Source organism: Mus caroli, chromosome 3 (assembly GCF_900094665.2).
Source record: "Mus caroli chromosome 3, CAROLI_EIJ_v1.1, whole genome shotgun sequence".
NCBI lineage: Eukaryota > Metazoa > Chordata > Mammalia > Rodentia > Muridae > Mus > Mus caroli.
Genome location: NC_034572.1, coordinates 69,348,554 through 69,371,214, shown reverse-complemented (window position 1 = coordinate 69,371,214; position 22,661 = coordinate 69,348,554). Strand labels below are relative to the sequence as shown.

General features: G+C 35.4%; 1 protein-coding gene across 4 annotated transcripts in view; it reads right to left on the bottom strand.

The window, feature by feature from the left end:
- Positions 1-22,661, bottom strand: part of Fstl5 (follistatin like 5) — a 591,337-nt gene that overhangs the window by 255,210 nt on the left and 313,466 nt on the right. For all 4 annotated transcript variants that reach the window (XM_021158305.1, XM_029475620.1, XM_029475621.1 and 1 more), the window contains 2 exons: positions 20,198-20,394; positions 2,707-2,827 (listed from right to left, as the gene is read on the bottom strand). In XM_021158305.1, the coding sequence (XP_021013964.1) occupies positions 2,707-2,827; positions 20,198-20,394 (318 nt within the window). The remainder of the gene's footprint in view (positions 1-2,706; positions 2,828-20,197; positions 20,395-22,661) is intronic.

Sequence of the window (22,661 nt, the reverse complement as noted above, 5' to 3'; positions counted from 1 at the left end):
ATGAAGAAAATATCTAATAAAAAATTGAAAAAAAAAGAACCAGAAAAAAAAAAAGCAAACAGGATGCCACTTTAAGGGTACACATCAAGACAAGACACTTAATGATAAGAGACTTAATGTTTCTTTCAGACATGAAGGTAACAGGATTTTGCTGTCATTATGTTTCAAATATTGAATATGTAGACACTTATGTTATGCTTAACTCTGACCTAAGTGTAGAAATAATACAATAATCATTAAGCTAATTGCATATACGGTAAATGATTTTTATTAAATTATGTTTGTGTTACAGTCTAGGAGTAAATAAAACCACATAGCTTTTCTTCTGAACATTAGGTAGCTCCTTGTGGCCAGACAAGGATGTTTTACTGTATGTTAAGTTTCAATGGCTATTGATTTTTAATTTTTAAAATAATTTATCAGAACAATGTATTTACACATCAGTAAATCATGTTTGAAAACATGGTATAATTCCCCTATGAGACAGGCAAACTGCAATATTGTAGGCAAGATTCTTATGTGCTGACAGAGATAATAGCAAAGACACCTTATGAGCTAGCATGAAATTACATACCCTTCACACTTACCTTTGATTTTTCCCACTATTTCACCACTAACAAAACACAAATATTTTAACACTCTTCCAAATGCTTTGAAAACTGTATATTACTCAGTTATTTACAGCTAATGCTACAGATTACTTTACCCACCTTTATTTACTCCATGCTTTCTCTTAGTATAAACTGGGGGGTAAAAGTTGGGACATTAGCATATAATTTGTAAAATTAGTTACTAACAAACACACACACACACACACACACACACACCAACAACAGAAACCTCACCTGTTTTAAAAGATCTTCAAATAGAACATACTGATGTTGGACTAGTTTTTTAAAATACTGTCAAATCTCAGGCACCTGGCTTGATTAAGTCATTCTATTCTCTGGTCTTTGATCTCGCCAAGTTTAAAGTCACTTAAGCCAACTAGTTCTATTGCTATAATCTTTGTAAAGATGCTCTCCACCAAAGCACAGATGACAATCCCCCTCATTGTTTTAACTTAATTTTTATAACCTTCTGCCTTGTGTGGTATTGTGATTTAATAGATGGTTTTATATAAAATTTTATGTATATATTTTTCCTAATGAGCCATCTTTTTTTTTTTTTTCTCTCTTCTGATTCCTTGAGATCCCTAAAGAGTGTCTGGTGTATAAGGTAAGGATTTGTTTAAAATGCAGTTAGAAATAACAAATTTGACATAGGCTTGATAACCAGCAGTTTTCCTTAAACTCTGTGTGATTCATCTTATTCATAGCAGCTTCTGTCATTTCCTTATTTTTGCAAGGAATAATAGCTTTGTAAAACCCTTTTAAGGGACCAGCAACTTACTGAGCCATCTTGTTGGTAAATATTCACTTACTCATATAAGAGACCATGTGACATGATTAAAACTTAAGACCATTTTTATGACTTATCTTAAAATGTATAGTCTCCAGCAATATTTTTATTATTTGTGAATATGTGTGAGTATTCCATGTATGCGGCTGTTGATGAAAAGGCCAGAAGACACCAATGGATTCCATGGTGCCATCTAACACAGGTGCTGTGAACCGTACCAAGTTCTCTGTAAATGCATCAGGTTGTCTTAAATACAGAGTCATCTCTCTGACCTAAAGAAATATTCTTTTTTAAGTAACTTTGCAGTCAGTCATCTGTTAGATTAGAACATCCAGACCATGTCTTTTACATTAAAAACCATTTACACACACACACACACACACACACACACACACACACACACATGCAAAGGCTATCTGTCTATCTGTAATCAAGCTGTCTTAAGCTTTGTTTTCATGTGACCAGCTGAGGACATAATGTAGTTTGTTACTGCTTTGTAAGTAGCCACATTTGTTTCTTTGTTTCTTTTGTTTTTCTCTTGAGCACAGATCTTGATTATTTCATTGTTTTAGCTGTGGTTTTGTAGTCTGTTCTTTTTAAGTATTATATTGACTAAATCTTCATATTTTGTTTTATAAGGAAAGCAGAGTTTGTTATTCTAAGGTACTTTTAAATGGTACTTTTAAACAAAAATAAATTGTTCTAGAACTCCTTAGCATGAATATAATGTTTTATTCCAATGGAAGAAAAAGTCTTAACGTGTCATAGTTCCTGGAATGTACAGTAACCTCATCTGTTAATTCATTTTTGCTTTTGTAATAAAGTTGTAAATGTCACTGCATAAGTAATTAAATTGTTTCTGAGGCGCGATGACAGCAGGTCAGTGTTTTCCCTCTAGAGGAGTCTCTAAGGCAACATTGTAAACTGACTCTCACACCAAAGTCAACAAAACATGGGATACCCTACAGAAGAGAGCATGTCTACAGAGATTTTTTCTCAAATGCACAATTGCCTGGCTTCGTCTATATACTGGAGGAGCCAAAACCTTAAATTCTCTCTGTTATAACACTTTTTTAAAAACATGGGATACCCTACAGAATAGAGCATGTCTACAGAGTTTTTTCTCAAATGCACAATTGCCTGGCTTCGTCTATATACTGGAGGAGCCAAAACCTTAAATTCTCTCTGTTATAACACTTTTTTAAAGAAACAGCTTGTACTTAGAATAAAGCCTGCAAGCCATATTGTATAAAGCATCAGGAAAAGAAAAGAGCAAAATGAGATAAAGATTGAGTCTGCACTCACGAAATGCTCTGTAGAATTCTTCAAGAGCCAGGTGCTTGTCAGCATTGAAGTCATCATACTTGAGCAGATCATACAAAGTACAGTCAGAAAGGTCCTTGTTCAATTCCTCTTGTTTAATCACCTGACAATCAAAACAAATGCAATGTTTATATCTTTGTCTTGATGTTTCTACATAATTAATTATAGCTAACAGTCACAGAATAGATTACTTTAAATCTGAAGAACAGCAAAGAGATAAATCAATATTAAACACTATTTTAAACATTTATTTTTATTATTCATCAAATTATTTTTAACCACTATAATGACATTAAGATACATTCTTAGAACGTTTCTAAATTTTCTAATGAAAAGCATCACAATATAACCTAACAAATGTGCATGTTTTCTCTTGAATTGTTTTCTTTATTTACACCAACTCGGGGAGACACCTGCACAGGAAAACCAGGTTCTGTGCCTCATTGACCTGTGCAAGCAGAAAACACTGCTCCATCCTGTCAGGAAAAGGGCAGTGTGCTGTGACTACTTCCTTCCTCATATTATTTGTGAAAAATGAAGTTAGATTTTTCTCCCTCATGCCTAAACTCCTCCAGAGCTGGGGGATGAGTCATCTGAGATTGGGCCAGACTCCCTGCTCACAAAAGAACTATTAAGCAAATGACTGTTTCCAGGAGCCAGACAGAATTAATGCACCGATTGATAGCAAGTCTATTCAAGCATGGGGAGGCAAACCATCATCGTCATTCCTACTCTGTCTGCTCCCATAGACCGAGCTTCAACATTTTTATACTCTGCTGATTTTGACTATTGCTTGTCAGAAAGCAGAGCTCACACAATTTAGCAGGCACTCCTATCCATGGTGTGCAGTTACATTGCTGGGCCCACAGTTCCCCAGTCTTTTAATATTCTACCATATATAGAGGCAGCCATTCCTACCGCTTGTACCTCATCTTCTGAATGGATTGTTGTTGTTGCTTTAAAGTGTAGTCAGAATACATAATATCTGTAGTCACCAGCTGTGTATTTGGGTCCTACCAATGTCACTTAATAGCTCTCTAATTTATTATAAGTAAATTCACATTACTCAATTAGAAAATAGATACAAATATTTTACCTCCATTCATATAGTAGTCAAGTGCAATCAAGCCATGTAGTATGTACTCAAAAAATGATCATTTAACATTAAAAAGTAATTGATCTTTATCTAATGTTTATCATTAAATAACTACCTGCTGGGTTTCAAGTACCAACTTGGGTGTGTTGTGAATTCACAAGTGTTTGTCTTTCTTTTTGTGAAAGACATTTCATATATGTGTTGCTAAATACAGGTAATTGATGATACCATTCTGAGGGTCTTCTGATGTTTTCAATCTATATTTTAATCCTTTATGAGATACCCATATATTGAAGGTTTGGTGGCCAAAATTAAATGTAATATGAATGACTTATGGGCTTTTTCTGAAGACGGAATCAACATATACTAAGAACCTGAGCAGTGACATCAAATGACAGCATACTAGCTGCCAAATAGTTCCTCCCTAATATATCCATTTATTTTATTAAAATTACATTATAAATAACTAGAAAAAATTAAAAAAAACATGATATAGAAATAAAACAGACCCTCAGTCTGCATTTAAGAGGACTTTTATAATGTTAGAATAGCGATTCTTAAGCTGCAGACCTTCACCTGAATTTTACATTTTATCCAATATGTTCTTATAGATAGCATTAAGTTTTTGTTGGTTAGGCTGGTATTTCCAAAATAGAGGTGTGGAAAACATAGGCTTATAATGCTTAACGTCCTTAGAAATGGATGCTGTTGATGCTGAGTATTCCACCATATGCTATGCACATTCTAGCTGCAGGGATTAACAATCATACCTAATGGCTGAAGCCATCAGTGCTATAAGCCTCTTGGGGAAATCAAGTCTTTCTTTTCCATTTAAAAGCAAAGATCCCTCAGCCATTATCCATCTGTTATTGATTATACTGCACATGAATATTTTGCTTGGGGCTGGGAGTTAGTAGTGCCTCTAATTGTGCCTCACTGTAATTTTTCCTGAACATTCCAATTGTTGGAATTAGGACAACATGTAGGACATGGAAACACCAGACTTCATCAGACATTTCAATATTAGTAACTTGTATGTCACACATAAATATGGAAATGGATAAATCAAGCAAAGACATGATTTTGATTTTTTGATTTTATGCCTTTTACTTTTTTCTAATCTGCTGCTAACATTAAATTCATTTTTAGGCATAGAAAATGAGTTTCCAGCATTTTTGGTACTTGCTTGTCTGGTGTGTTTTTGTTTTATATCAATTGGATTATGATTGTATAACGCATGCTGCTATTATGATGGGCTATAACAGTGTGAATGTGGAATCTACATGAAAAGCCCACAGAATTTTATAAGCAGTGCCATCACTCAGAGATAATTTAATGTTTTGATATTGTATTATATCTGGTTCAGATTCTTTTTCCTCTCCTCTAAATAAGCCACCCTTCTTCCTCCTCTTCTCTAGTCACTTCCTCAAGGGTTAACTTCTAACTGCCTCATCCTTCCAGCCACTGCTTCAGAGTCTGAAATACAGCATATGATAAGATAGATTTTAAAAAGTCTGTAGCTGAGAGCAGAGCAAGAGAGGGGTATATTTGAAAAAACATTCGTTGGAAAAAAATCATTTTGCAATAAAATATATTCACACGAACGGTGGAAGTCAGTCACATATTAATGGAACTTTGGAAACACCGCAACACTTTAGCACAATCATAAAGCAAGACCCCATTCTAGTCAAGATAAAAGACTTGCTCACTTTAATCATCTCCAAGTTGCAAGCAGTGAATCATGGGAAACGGTGCTCCTTTGTTCGAAAGACTACAAAGTACTTAACACAGAATTCAGTGTCAGGCCCAGCAGAGAAGACCTAACTATACCACTCTTGGGCATATACTCAAAATATGCCTACCATGCCACAGTGGCACATATTCCACTATGTTCATAGTGGCCTTGTTTGTAATAGCCAGAAGATAGAAACAACCCAGATATCTCACAACAGAAGAACTGAAATGAGAACAGAGGACATCCTGAGTTTTGTGGCAAATGGATGGAACAAGAAAATAAATATCATCCTGAGTGAGTTAACTGAGACTCAAAAAGACATGCATGGTATGTTCTCACAAATAAGTGGATGTTAGCAAAAAAACAAAACAAAACAAAATACAAAACAAAAACAAAAACAAAACAAAACAAAATAAAAAACCAGATACAGTCCACAGAACTCAAAAAGGTCAACAAACTGAAGGGCCCAAGTGAGGATGCCTCAGTGCCACTTGGGGAGGAAAAAGAAAGCAACCATAAGGGGAGAGGAATGGAGGCACCTGGAAGGGAAAAGGGATGGGGGTCTGTGTGAAGGGAACATGATCTGGTATTGGGTGGGGGAACAGGACTGAAGTCCTGAGGGGCAGAAAGAATAGAAATAGGCAACCTCAGGAGGTGAGAGGTTGGGGGACCCTCTAGAATTAACCAGAGACCTGGGAGGGGAGAGACTCTCAGGACTCAAAGGGAGGGACCTTAGATGAAATGCTCTACCCTAGGGAGAAGGAATTTGCATAGTTCACCTCCAGTAGAAAAACAGAGCATCAAATGGAAGGAAGGGGTTGCCATTCCACAGTCAAAAACTCTGACCCTGAATTGTTCCTGTCTGAAAGAAATGGAGGGACAAAAATGGAGAAGAGCCTGAGGAAAAGGACGTCAAGGGTCAGACCCAAATTGAGATCCAGCTCAGGGGGAGACTCCAAGGCCTGACACTATTACTGATGCTATGGTGTGCTTACAAACAGGGGCCTCCCATGACTGCCCTCCAAAGGCCCAACAAGCAGCTGAAAGAGTCAGGTGCAGATATTTATACTCAACGAATGGACAGAAGCTGGTGACCCCAGTGGTTGACCTAGGGTGTAGGACCATGGGCATCCTGGTTCCTGGTTGAGCTAAGGCTAGAAATTCCTGAAGCAATAGTATGCACTTCACCTTATTCTTGGGCATCAGGCCCCTATCACTAGTGTAAGACACCCATAGATTTGTGACCATGAGTCATGTAAGGGCAATGTCCCAATCTCCACCACAGGTAGAGGATGTGACCTATGGTCACATAGGCTCAAGACAGATCTCTATTTCAATGAGGTACCTAAAGGAGTAGAGGACTTAGCCTATAAGCTTTCCTTCCCAGATATTCCTCCCTCAAAATGTATCTCAGGCCAACCCTGAGAAGTGGGGTATGTTTTTACTCATCTACTTTCTACCATGACAATAAATGCCTTAAAACCATGGACTGCCTCTTTTCATCAGGATCCACGTTGGGGAGCCATGCAGAAGATCTTCACCTATAGAGCTGCTGTCTAATCTGCCATATAAGGCCTCTCTGTGCTCCCAGCCAAGGCAGCCACAAAAACTAAGCCAAGTCCAAGCCCCCCTCCAACACAGATGCAGATGCTCACAGTCAACCATTGGACTGAGCACAGTGACCGACTGAAATGTAGGAGTTAGGGGAAGGATTGAAGGAGTTGAAGGGGTACACATGGAGGAACCCATGGCTCCAGCCGAATATGTAGAAGAGGATGATGGCCTTGTCAGGCATCAATGGGTTGAGAGGCTCTTGGTCCTGAAAAGGCTTGATGACTCAATGTAGCAGAATGCCAGAACAGGGTGGTGGGATGATTGGTTGGTTGGAAAAAGTTCATAGAAGCAGGAAGATGGAGAGATAGAACAGGGGGTTTGCAGAGATGAATCAGGGAAATGTCAATAAGTAAAATATCCAATAAAAAACAACAGTACTGATAATAGTTTTAAACACTGAAATTATGAGGAAGTTTTGAGAGTCTACAATACTACAAAGAGATAAATCAATTACAAAAGCATTCTTAGAAACTTTGCAGATATATTTAAATTAGAATTACTGAAAACACAAATAATTAAAGCAAAAAATAAGAAATAAATTTGAAATACTCTTGAGACAAGTAATGGAAAACAACATATGTAAACTTCAAGGATGCAGCAAAATGAGTAGGAAAAGAGGAATTTATAGCTATCATTTCCATCAAGAATAGAAGTATGTTAAGTAATTAGCCTATTGTTGTGCTTCAAAGAGCTAGAGAAACAAAAATAGAACGGGAAACAAGTAGTGAAAAAGTTACTCAGACTATCAGAAGTGAAATAAATAAAAGTACAGAGAATAAATCATACAAAGATCAACAGAATGAGTTGATTTGCATATATTTCTTAAAAGAAAAGAAAATATACAAATGCTTTGTTTAACTAATAAGAACAAAAGAAGGAAGACAATAATAAACAAAATGCATATGAAAAGGGAGCCATTTTTTTTTTCACAAAGTAAACTCATTGGATACTTAGTCTGTTAAGAACAAGAAGGCCTGCCCGGGCAGTGGTGGGGCACACCTTTAATCCCAGCACTCTGGAGGCAGAGGCAGATGGATTTCTGAGTTCCAGGACTGTTTGGTCTACAGAGTGAGTTCCAGGACAATCAGGGATACACAGAGAAACCCTGTCTCAAAAAAAAAAAAAGGGGGGGGGGAAAAGATCTAGAAGGCCCCAAATTTGATAATGAAGAAAAAAGGGAGCCAATTCAAGGATGTACACACTGCATACAATTTATCTGATTGAATCATATGACACATGAAGAAATAAAAAATCTGGACATTCCATTAAGAAGAACATAGTAGTGTATAATGTATTTTGTCACAGGAAAAAAAAAAAAAAAAAAAACATGATTCGATGGTACCACTGCTGAATTTGGCCAGATATTTCAGAATAATAGAAATGATTTCAGACACGTCAGAAAACCTTGAGGAGGATCTAAGTCTTCTGGAGTGCATCCGAATAGGCCTGAGCTATGCTGATATCAGACACCAGACATTAGATGGTAAAGAGGCAAAAGACACAGGAGACAGAGGAGAAGAGGAATGGAAACAGAGTACACGTGGGAGAGAAAAAAGTAAGTATGGAAGGCAGGATGCCAGGGGTCAGTGTCTCCGCTGAATAGATGCAATAACTTCTACAACTATAAAGATAATCACTCACATTATACATAAGACTATGCTTTAAGTTGATCCCAGGATCCACTGAACAACATGTGAAAAAATTAAAGGAGAATTCATATACATGAATTCACAAATACATTATGCACCATATGAACAAAAAAAGAACAGATGCTATAGGATCATCTCAATAGGCAGAGACACCTTAAAATTCAGAACCCTTTCATGGTAAAAACTCAGAACAAATTTCATGCATCAGTAACATAAACAATGTATGCAGCACACCCACGGTGCCTATAACGTTCAATAAGGGAAACAGTAAGTTTTGTCTGGAAGAACTGGAACGGAGCAAAAGTGCCACTTTAATTACTAAAATAAGACTGGAAATTCCACATGAAACAATCAGGAGGTGCAAAAAGTCCAGGGCAACCAAGTTAGAACTGAAGGAGTAAAATCTTCACTACTTGATGAAATGTCTTATATAAAAACAATGCCAAATGTAAAGACAAAGGCTTCTTTGGAAAAATAAGTTCATCACCATGACAAGAAACAAAATCAACTGCAAAAAGCAACAGCAAATACTGTTCCTGACTTTAGAATTTTACTATAGCAATGTGTGTGTACAATTACTAATGCTCCAATAACTTGGGTTCTCCTCCTCCCTCCAACATTAATTCTCCTGAACAAATCATGATGAAACCAAGGGCACAGTGCTCTTGGTAGAGTCCAAGCTCAATGCTATTCTACATTTAAGAATTACCAAAGTCATCGATGAAGTCAAGAAGATTAATTCTGTACCCAGTAGATCACATCAATGTCTATAACTCAGAAAATGCAGATATATCTGTCACGAGAACGTACATCACTAGGTGTTAGATTCAAACCCCTCCAAACAACTTGAACTTCGTCCAATAATAAAGTGTCTGGGCACTTTTTTATTTCTTACATTTCTTCCTCTCTTCATATCATTTTTGCTGTCTTAAAACCTTTTCTTTCTTTTTTTTTTTTTCTTCAGAAACTATGAATGGAGGAGCATGGAGAAGCATGTCATATACAGAAGTAAATTAGCACACCAGGATTCACAGGCCCAGTTTTGATGAAGTTTCTATTGTAAAGAAGTTGAGTATAAATAAGAGATGGTATAATTAAAGAAGACAACTATAGCTTATCTTCAGGGATCTACACAAAGGCAACTTGAAAAGAGAATAAATGATCAAAAGAGCAAATTTTATTTTTTAAACATATGAAATACAACTATCCTCTAGAAATAATAATAATAAGGAAATTGTTAAATATTGAGTTATCTTTTATTTTTTCTACAGTGCTTAATATTACATTTAAAAATCAAGATGTTGTGGATAGCTCTGGGGCTAATTATATTTGTTGTTAATTCCGTTCTGCTGTGAATAGATGCGAATGAGGAATGAGTCAACACTCAGGTGATTTCCTGTAACCTGCTTCCCACCTTAATTTGTAAAATAAAGGAGAGCTGACAATTGGGCAGATAAGGGGAAGGTGGAGCAGAAGGTGGAGAGAGCGAGAAGAAGGAGAAAATGGAAGAGGGAGAAGACTCAGAGGAAGAGGAAGAAGAAGAAATGCTGAGCAGAAGCACATGGCCTGGAGAAACCACAAGTTCTAAGGGGTCTCATAGATGTGGAAGATGGTAGTTTAGTGGTAGATCTGCCCAATCTAGGCACACAGCATCTATTCATATTAATTGAGTTGTGATTTCATTGCAGGGGCATATCTGGGTTGGAGATTTACCACAACACATGGCTTTGCAAGATGGCCTAGCAGGTAAAGGCACTCGATGCCAAGTCTGACTACCTTATTTCACACTCTTCTACTAGAAGGAGAGACCCTACTCCTCTTATGTATTCCCTGACCATGCACATCAAATGAATAAAATGTAATTCAAAATAATCAATATGGCAATTAAAACATTTGAAAATTAATATGAAAATACATTGATTATAGTAGTATTAGAAACATAAATATTTTATGTGTATGACATACTATTTCTCCTGTGAGAGTTTTCAGAACATAGATATAAAACTTTTAAATGTTTTTTATTGCATTCTAAAGTAAAATTCCTAATAATGCTTAAAATAACATTTCTAAATTAAAACAATCCAGTTTTCTTGGTATGGAATAGATATAGCACTTTATACACACACACACACACACACACACACACACACACACACACACACATACATACATACACACACACATTCACACATTACACATTAGTTGAGGGCTTTATCTTTCTCTGTTATGTGACAACAGTTGTTATTATAATCTGAAATCCTTAGCACTAAAAGAATTTCCATGACTTTTAAGACATAGCTGCTGAAATTGCCAATGGTAGTATAAAGCAAACACATGCTTTTCTATAAACTGTTTTGTGTAAATGATAGGATTGTATGTTTTTGATATGAAAATATTTACCAATTCTCCTGTAAGAGGCAATTTGACCAAATTCCTTTGTACTTTTTACCTTCTGTATTAAATGAGATTAATCCCTATAAAATACCCAAGGGAAGCTAAGTCTTACCTCTCTGTATTCACAGAAGTACTTGTGTGTTTGCATCTACTTAGCTCTAACTAAAATAGCTTTTGTCCTTAAGACAAAACAATGCTTACTAATCTCACAGTAAATAAGTATGCTGAGTGGCTACGATTTGAAGCAAAAAGAGAAAAATATAATAGCTTTCACTGATTCAAAATAAGCGTTAATGGTCCCTTTGTAACTATTTTAATTATTTTAAGATAAACACATATTATATGCAAATATTGCAAAAATCATCATTATCATGACTAACTTGTTTGCTGGAAAACCAACTCCTTTTACTTATTTTTACTTAATATTTAATTTTGTAAATGTATTTACATGTGGTTTTCATTGAGCAAATGGCATTGTAAATCAAATTTATATAACAGAATAATCTAAGTCATGTAAAAAGCATTTCTTTCTATAATTTTAATAAAGATTTGGCATATGTGCCCATTAGGACAATATTTTATGTTAATATGCATTTATAATGTGAATAGGCTTGTTAAGATGACAGAGTCTAAATGGAGAAAAACTGAAACCAAAATACTTTCTACTGTTACTTATTTAAATTCAGCATTAGGGAAATTGTATGAGCAAATCTATTCCCTCTTTTTTCTGTTTGTAAAGAGATACTTTGTTTATTTTGTTGGTTTTATTTAGCATATATATATGTATATTTATATATAATATATATTTATAGTTCATGTGCCTGCATGAATGCATGTGTACCGCAGGCATCCAGGAGCCTAAAGTGACTAAGGAACCCTGAGACTCTTTGGAATGGAAATTAATAGGTAGTGGTGAGCCACCAAATGTAAGTACTGGAGGTCTACCCTGGGTCCTCTGCAGAAGTAGTAAGAACTCTTGTCATTTGAGCCATCTCTTTGTCCTACCATCTCACATTCCATAAGAAAGTAGGAGAAGGGTACATGTTTCCAAATAATAATAACCATTTTACTCCAAATGTCATGGCATAACTGATAGTACACAATCTACCATACTGGAGAAAACAAAACAAAACAAAACAAAACAAAACAAAACAAAACAAAACAAAACAATAACCCCGAAGGAAAGGGCTCATTTTGGAATTCAAGGTAGCAGAAGTTTGAAGCAACTTATTACATGATGCTGTGGGTATGGCCTAGAGGATAAAAGACTTGCTGAGCAAGTGTGTGGACTAGAATTTGGGTGCTGGTACACTGTCACCCACATAAATGCTGAGCTGGCATAGACTACCTCTAATCCCAGCATGTGGTAGCAGAGATAGGAGCCACATACATTTTCATTTACACACATGTAAACACGACTGCACATAGCACATACACACAAGGTGGCGCAGGACGGACAGACACACAAACACACATACACAGAGAAAGAGAAATGAGAGAGGAGAGAAGGAGATGGAGAAAGAATGGAGGGAGGGGAAAAGGAGGGAAAGAGAGAGATAGAGAGAGACAGAGAGAGACAGAGAGAGAGAGAGACAGAGAGAGAGACAGACAGAGACAGGTTCTTGCTCAGCTATCTTGTTTTTATGTAGTTCATGACTGAACACCAGGGAACACTGCATCCTCCTTCACACTGGGTCTTTTAATATCAATTATCCTAAGAAGATGATTTCTGACAAATTTAGAGAAAACAACCCACTTTAAATAGTCTGTCACAACTCTGCTTTGAGTCTTATCTCCTAAGTGTTTTCAGATCCTGTCTAATTGATAATCAATATAATCATTGTTAGCTCTCTACCAAACTGGCTCTCTCTCCCGTCATTTGACCAAAAGAGTTATATCCACAGCACTTAGTAATTTAACTTTAACTTTCCATGATTTTAGTTATCCATGGTCAATGTTATGTGGGCCCAAGTGTGTGTGTGTATGTGTGTGTGTGTGTGTGTTTGTGTGTGTGTGTGTGTGTTTAATGGAAAATTTCCAAATGCTATCCATTTTGTTACTGTATATTTTAGTAATTATTCCACTTTACTATTTGCTTTACTCTTTTTGACTGAGTATCTGATAAACTACATCAATATGTACACATATATATGAAATCTGTGCATAAAATGTTTAGAATTTATTTGTTGTTTTATTCTTTCAGTTGGGAGTCTTAGAATGTTTTCCCACAGACAAAGAAGTACTACTTTACAAGTCAGAATGTAGAATTGATTATTCTTCTTTGAAGGACAATTTGGATACTCTCTGGTTACCTATTGGGTCCTGCTGTGGCAAATTAGAAAGACAAGAAATATTTTGGGGAATCAGTAAAGAACAGAGCCCCCATATCTCTTGTGTCAAGTTAAAGCCTCTTCCAAGCTGAGAGGAAAATATTCCAGGAAAATTAGCAAGATCTCTGTAAAGGCTGTTAATATAGCATTAATATTCCTTTTACATACGATTATTATGCTAAAATAGCAATGAACTATGCTTAAGTCCTAAGCCTATTATGATGTTTAAGTAAGGTCTCACTTTTCTCCTAGGAATCTCACAAACAAAATCATTAACTTTGATTGTAATGAAGATAACCTCATTTCCTCGTTCTCCATCATTTATGTTCTTTAGTAATCCCTGGCACATATTAACTTCAAGACAAATAGAATTAGTCTGTGGCTATTGTAAAGGCAGTGAAATAGGACTCTCCTCTGAGAAGCCCATAATTCAACAAGTACATCATACTGTTTCTGAGTGCTTTTATTCATTCTGTGTCAACTCTATGTTGTAATCTCTTTAAATATACTCCAACTCTGTTTATACTGCCTTGTACTGAAATTAATTTTGTAAATCAAAACTTCTGGGTTTGGCTAAGAAGAGGTCCCTTCATGAGAATTTGAAAACTTCAGTAATTGGAACCATGCTCCATCCTTGCATGTTACACTCTGAAGTCCCCTACTTTGATTCAATGCCTGGTCATCCCCTTCCATGGTTAACTAACATTTTACTCAGAGGAACTCCAGTTCTGTGAGCAAAGAATTGCTTTCCTCTAAATTCTTGAAAACGCATTGTATCTTTTCAGTCAGTCATACAAATTAATACTATAAGACAGGAAAATAAATGATAAGAAAAGAATGAGAATGAATGAGGGAGTAGGGGAATGTGGATATCCCCTCAAATTTCACTTGGAAGCTACTTTTTATCCTACATCCATTCTAACATAGTGGAAAGAGAGTAAAGGATAACTTAGCGTTTTAGGTTATTTCTTCTTCTCAAACTAACTTTTACCATACAGATAACTAGAAAGATAAATATAAAGTAATATTCTTCAAATTGGCTTAACAGCCTGATGTGTGAGCGTGTCTCATTGCTCACTGCAAAATCTTTACACATATACATTTTTTTTAAATGGGGTTATGAGCTTCAACAAATAGGTAGCTAATTGGTTGTATAATAATAAATGAATTCAGTCCTTTGAGTCAGGAAATTCAGTTACACAGTTACTAGCTCATAATTCCCAGGTTTCTCAGATTCTGAGTCCTTGTTTATTTCTACTCCTATTCCTTCAATACTCCTACTGACTTCAATATCATGTGCAATGTTCCATTTCACTGGAAGTGCTCATTTTTTGTCCTTTGTCCAATGACTAGTCTTTTACATTAAGGAGAAGTCTGACATATATATTCAGTTATTTCATTATGAAATGTTGATCTCAAGCATTACATATTCATGTCCCTTTTAAGAATTGTGTGCATTTTGAAAGCCACAAATGCAATTCTCTATGACTGAGTGTCAGGCTGCAGATGGAGGTACAAACATTTAAGAGAAATAACAGTTTACTTGTTGAAGCTTATAAACCATATTTAAAAAATTGTATATTTGTTAAGATTTTGTGGTAAGAAATGAGACACATTCACACACTGGGCTGTTAATCCAATTTGAAGAATATTACTTCAAAGACAATATTCTTAGAAACAAGTGTTATTGAAGTCATATTTTATGAAAAATTCAATGTGAGTGTTGAAAGTTTAGTGTTAAAGAAGCAAATTTAAAGGAAAAGAGAAGTGCAGTGACAGATACCTTTTTAGATTATGTGGACAGAAAAGAAGCTGGTGACCTCTCAACTCCGCAGAAATAGATCTGAGACAAAAGTGCACACAATTGTTTCCAGGTAAAGAAAGAGCAATAGCTGGGAATGAGATTCCGACAATAGGGTGCTAATTTGAGAAAGGTGTGAACATAACCAGAGCAAATAATGCATCAGTCTACCCATCTCTAATCAAGGATGAGCTTTCAAACATGAGAAAGAAAAATAATTTAACTACAAATCTGACCTCCAACACACAGTTCTTGATAGTTATCTGTGAAAGGAGTTCTATTCTGGTCCTGTTGACATTAATTTCACTACCTTATCATCCTTCTGTGTATCACCTGGTTTAGGGAAACCTTTCAGGAAAAGGTATGGCAGGACTGATACTTACTCAAGAAAAAAATGATATGAAGAAGTCACCCCATTTCAAATACCTACAATCATGGCAGAATACATAGGCCAGAGATCCTACTAGGTTCTGTCAATTGATGGGTGAGCCAATTCATGGAAGATTATGGCAAGCATTGTCTTTAGATGCCATTGTTTTTAGACTTTTTAACTTAGTGTGCAAGGAACTTAGATGTTAGAAGTTATGAAATGTGATATATTTAGCTATTTAAATTTATAAGGAGATAATAAGGCAGAACTATATTATTTTGAATGATATTAAAATTGTAATCACCCCCAAATGAATATAGATTTAGATCTAACAATTGTGTAAACTGTATCTTGGGTGTTTAAGCTATAAGAGGCTTCATGATCACCATGTACCAACATCCAAATAGTAAGGCACTTATCAATGACAACATAATTTAGACTATCTGTAGTCAAAAAGACTTTGCTCCTGAGGTTATAGTTTATACATCTGGAAACCTGGAATCACATGAACTGACCCTATCACAAATCAGTCTATCTCAATATCATCACAACTGAACTTCAAGAACCAACTCTCCAAGTCAATACCAGCTAAGACAAGAAATTACTTATCCTTGTCCTTAGCAATTTCTTCTTTTATGAGCAGTATATCCCTTCTTTATAATAGAATATTACTCCTTACATGATAACTTCTTTAGTGTTCTTGAAATGAATATGGACTAGACTGCCCAGTTCCACATTTAATATCATGGTGATCTATATCATACTGAAGAAGCTTGTCTACTGAGAGCTCACAGCTCATTGTCTTTCAGAATTGCATCACTCCACATTCCGTGAGTGTCAATATCCAAAAACTCATCCATGACAAGAGAGCAACTGCCTTCAATCTCAACTATAGATGCTTTGAAAAAATATCTTGGGTCTGAAGATGCATCTGACTTAGCAGTGCCAGTTCCTGTCACTGAATCACAGCTCACCTTCATTCTTCCTCTTCCCCAAGTGTTGATCCCTAAGGGACTTCCCCACTAGGTTTTCACATGCTAATCTTTATTGTAGAACCTACTTAGTGGGACAAGTTTTATTGGTGAAAAAAATCATCTAGTTAGAATCTTATCTGAAAAGTTTTAAATTTTAACTGTTATATGTGTTAGTCATGGTACACCCAGTACAATTTTGTTGCATATTCAGTCCCACAGTACACTGCAAAGAGTTAGGTATGTGAGCAATGTCTGCTGGCCCTATCCAAACACTCATGAATCTATGGTGCACTTCACAACTCAATAGGTATTTTTGTAGGAATGAAAAAGAAGTATAAGGTGGAAATAGAATCTGGATTTCTATAATGATAACTCAATATATACACATATGTAATATTTAAACTATGCATATAATTAAGTAAAATGCAGTTTCATAAGTGTCAATTTTTTAAACAGTAATTTAATTCTATTTAATATACTTATTTAAGTAACTCTGTAATCAAAGTTCTTGATTGCCGAATTGTGATCATAAAAATGATAACTCAAATATATTGTATATATTTTTTTTACATTAGGCTTCAATTCCTTTGCCAACAAAATATTCTTTTTGATCTTCTATCCTGTCTTGATATTTATTGACACATACTATTTAACCACATACTGTTTGACATTACATTTTAAGCTCTTTTAGGTTTACAAAGTCAATGAAAAATCTCTCAATGGCCTAATACCAATTTTTGTCAGTTTCATGCAATATTATTTTATTAAATGTTTAAGATTTTTCAATAAATTTACTTTTTTTTTAACATATTCTATATACCAAAATAACATGTGTTTTAATTATCTTTTGTGTTAACCTATGATAAAGAAGGGGTATTTGAATATTAATTCCTATAACCAGTCAGTTCAATTTAGGCAATAACTTTCTTCCTAATAACAAGTTCTTAACTATCATGGCTTCAAGTTGTTAGCTTTAATATTGTCATCTTTAATTACTTCTTTTTATTATGAATTTTCTATCAACAAGAGAAGGCTGTATCAGCTGATTGACTTTAAAATATGCAAGAGAAACTTTAGAATATATCTTCACTACGGGCATTAAAAAAAATACATGCAGATCGCTCCCAGACTGTAAACTTCAAATCTCAGAGATACATTATAGTCTTTAATTATCACTTGTAGTTCAGAAAATCTTAAATTAATATGTTGTATGATATTTGCCAAAAATGGCTTACAAATTATTAACAGATATCATTAAATCCTTTCTATTTTATTTATTTCTAATTAATTTATCTTTACATTATTATAGCATATCTGTCTATAAACTTTTACGAATATATTATGCTTATTATATATTCCCACATTTGACTAGAAGATTGCTTAAAAAAGAGCTAAACCGACAAATAATAAGTAAACACTTATAAAATATATTTATCACATATTTCTCAAGGAAACTAAACTACTAATGATAGATTAGATATTAACAATTTAACTAAATGCTAACAAAAGTAAAAGATAAGAATGAGTTATTGGAGGATACAAAGGAACATCATTAAAGGTCCTATGAATACTTATAAGTGTATACTAGCTGTTAAGTAAATGATGATCAAGCTACAACCACAGACTCAGAGAGGATCAATAAACTGGAAGGTTCTGGAAGGGAAGGGGTGGCCATTACTACAACAGGAAGGAAAAACAGAAGATATTTTGCATGTAGACTGCTGGTAGGTGGGGAGTGGAGCAGGAAGTTTAGAAGGGAAGATGGAAGAAGAAATATAGAGAGAGACAATTGGAATTGGGGAACAGTGGGGAGATGATGTGGAAACATGATACAGGGGAGACTTCCCGGTATCTATGTAAGTGAACCTCATGAGAATTCCTTGGCAAGAGAAGATACAGAATCTGAGCTGGCCATCTTTTGTAGCCAGGCAAGGCAGTCAGTGGTAGGATTGGGTTATAGTCAGTTGAGTTGTTGGCTGAGGGGACCCTGCGAAGATCCCTAAACAATCCAGGATAATGCTAGTACAGAAGGACACTGTCTGAAAAATGACAGTGGTGGCTCTCTGTAGGGTAAATATCCATCCAACTCATTGACTGTAGAGAGGTTGAGCTGGTGCCTTCATGGAGCCTCCATTCGTCCATTTGAGTCTCTTTGTTATAATAGGTTTTGGAAAGAAAAACCTGTCCACCAACCCAACCACAAAACACTCCACAACAGTAAGGTCTGCCTGAAAGACAGAATTGGGCAGTGGTCACACAGAATTTGTGCTTGGGCAATAGTGGCACTGAATTTGTGGGAATGACTTAAGCAACGTGTGATTTGACTTGAGGACCATGCTTTCAGAGGGAATCCACGCTGTACACCGCCTGGATGGCCAGGAACTAGAGATTGGATAGCCCAGAGACCTAGGGTACAAGCAAACCCAACTAGCGAAAGAATCAATGAAATAGGAAATGATTAATGAGCTATAATGATATTCTGCTATACTCATAAACTGGAGCTTTATCCCGTTATAATCAGAGGAGCTTCTTCCAGCAGGAGATGCGAACGAGTGCAGAGAATCACATTAGGCAGAGAGAGTTGAAATTGGAGGTCCCTCTTGGATCTTGAGGAACCAATTGGAAGAGCTAGAGGAAAGATCTTAGGAGTCAGAGGGTTTGGGGAACAGGAAAACATGTTCCACTAAATGAACTGAACAAGACTCATGTGGACTCACAGAGTCTAAAATGGCAAGCACAGGGGCCTGCGTGAGCTGTCACCAGGTCCTCTGCACATATGTTAAAGCTGTTAACTAGGTGGTTTTGTAGGATTCCTAACAATGGGAACTGCTGTTTCAATGACTCTTTTCTTCCTGTTGGGTTGCCTTGGTTTTGGGCTCTCTAAATGAGGGCTTTGCCTTGTCTTATTGTCTTGTTTTTTCCTTGTTTGGCTTTAGTCTGTTGAAGGCCTGCTCTTTTCTGAAGAGAAACTGGAGGGGGAGTGATTCTAAGGAAGAAGCAAGAAGGGGAACTTAGCTGTTAGGAATAGAGTGAAGAAAACTGTAGCTGGGATATATTGTATGAAAAAAAATTCAATAAAAATAAAAAAGAAGCCTTTGCATATTACAAAGAAAAATAAATATAAGGGGCAAATTTTGATTCTAAAATTGAAAGCTTCAAAAACTGGGTAAATTCACAAAGAATATTATTTTCTAAAACAAGCATGTTGAAATCTACTTATCATCAATTGCTGAGATTCCAACCTTCAGCCCAGCAAACACACACTGAGTGATATTTCAAGCTCTTGGCCTTCTGGGTCAGGACCAAATTACATATGCCAGGTCTGTTTCAACCCCATCATTCCACTGCATATATCTCCATAACCAGTTATGTGGTCAAATTTCACTTAACATTTTATTTCTACTCTTTTAATTATATGATTTAAATATATTACTAAATTCAGTAATTTTAACAAACATAAAACTATCTTCTATATTTAAGCAAGACATTTTATTTTATCATTGATCATACCTGAGTTAGTTCATTAATATCTACAAGTCCATTACTGTCTGCATCAAAATACTTGAACATTTGATCCACCAACGGCTTCTTCCTAGATATGTCATCACTGTTCGGATTCTCATTTTCTTGTGTAATGTACTTTTGATTTTGTAAGTCTAAAAGCATACTTTTCATCTTGCTGTATTCAGTGGCCATGCAGTTGTCTCCTGTAACAAAAAAGGTTGAGTTATTTTTGAAGTAGTCTCATTGAGAAAAGAATATTTTAATTGATGCTATAGGGGCAATGTTTGAAATGAAATCAAATTTAAATTCCAATTTTGTAGACTTAAAACTTGGAAAAGTAAAGGAACTAGCCCCATGGTGCTGGAAAACATCTTTCTGCCAAGGTGGCAAAATATTTACTGTTTTTTTTTTTCTATAAGAAAGACATTACTATTTGAGAAATGACAACAAAACATGTGACCAACTGGCTAGAGAGTATAAATTAATTGTCTCAGATTTTATGCTAACAGTGCTACATTGATAAACTCAGATATGTATAAAGTAATGTGTAGGGGATGAAGAAATAACCTTGCAAATAAGAGCCCTTGCCTATCTTATAAACAACCATAAATTACTTACTGCCTCCCCAAATCAATGGGTTCACAACAACCAGTTACTCCAGTTCCAATACCTTGTCCTGACCTCCACATATATCAACACTCAGGAGCACATAAGCACACACACGCATACATATACATAGGGAAAAATAAACAGGTTTATTTTATTTTTATAAAATAAACCTGCTTATTTTTTGCTTCATATAAGTAGGCAAAGGGTTACAGTCTACCTGATTTTCAAGTAAAACTTACTTATATCTGGCTCTACAATAATTATACCACATTACATAAGATTAACTTAAATATGCATATAAAACAGTTGACTTGTTTTAAAGAAACACTACTATGTTTCAATCTATCCGTGTATATTTAACATTTTCCCTCTCCATGTGAAAATATCCTTAAAACCATTAAGCTCATACTAGGATTTGCCCATGTGCCTTTCCTTGCTGCAGAGATATTCACTTATATCCATTAAAGTACAAGATTATAATATAATAATCTGTTTTCTTTTTTAACTTAATGTTTTAACTTGGAAAATCTCTTCTTCCAGCTAAAATTAATTGTAGTAAACATTATTAACACACTTCATTATCTCTTATGTATAAATATTAGTAATGAAGGCATTAAAACTAACTAAAATAATTCCATATCTGATGTTTCTCTCAAAACCAGAACAAAAATTAAAAATAATACAACTGCTCTAGTATTTTCACTTAATTATTTCACAAAGGACTTAACTTCATACATTTCTACAATGAGGTCTATCTATTGAAGTAGAATATTGAAAAGATAATACATCCTGCTGACAGGAAATATGACATAAAACATGACAGTGAGCAGTGTGATTATGAAAGAAACAGTAGCTATTTTATTCTATGGGAATTTTTATGGCATATTTTTAGTTTAAAAAAAAAACTAGCTCTATAATTGAGTTGCTTTTAACAATTAGTCTTGACATCATTGATAATTTTCAAAGAAGATTCCTAATGATTTGTAAACATAAGTCTGGGAAGCCTGAGATTGAAAAACAACATTTGAAGTTCCATTCTTTTTCAAGACAAGATGTAAAACATTCTATTCTAAAGAGAAATGAAATTATCTTTTTTTAAGTGCAATGAAATTACTACTGTGCAATGATATTAGTATATACCCTATTAAAAAGTCATTTTTTAACAACAAAATGTAAATATGGTGCTACAGAATAAGTTAATTTTACATTATTCTCTTCTCACTTAAGAATATAATAAAAATATTTTCATAGTAGCGAAGAACTCACGTTTAGAGGACAAAGTGATTAAATCTAGAGTCATAACGAGCAATTTTTTTTCTGTCTGGAAGAACAGTACAAAAACAAAGCTTTAGGCATGTGTATGGTTATACACATATGTGCATCATGAAGAAGATATTTTTGTGAGAATAGGGAAAAGCTGGAAGAAGCTGAGGAGGAAGGTGACCCCATAGGAAGACCAGCAATCTCAAGTAAGCTGGACCCCTGAGATTTCTCAAACACTGAACTATCAACTGGGCAGCACACACCAGTTGATATGAGGTCCCTGACACATATACAGCAAAAGACTGACTGGTCTGTCCTCACTGTGAGAAGAAGCACCTAACCCTCAAGAGACTTGAGGCTCCAGGGAGTATGGAGAACTGGTGGGGTGGGTGTGATGGTGGGGTTATCCTCTTGGAGACAGGGGAGGAGGTATGGGATGAGAAATGGTTAGAGGACAGACAGGGAGGGGGATAAATCTGAATTGTAAAAATAGATTAAAGAATAGAGGAGGAGGAGGAGGAAGAAGAAGAAGAAGAAGAAGAAGAAGAAGAAGAAGAAGAAGAAGAAGAAGAAGAAGAAGAAGAAGAAGAAGAAGAAG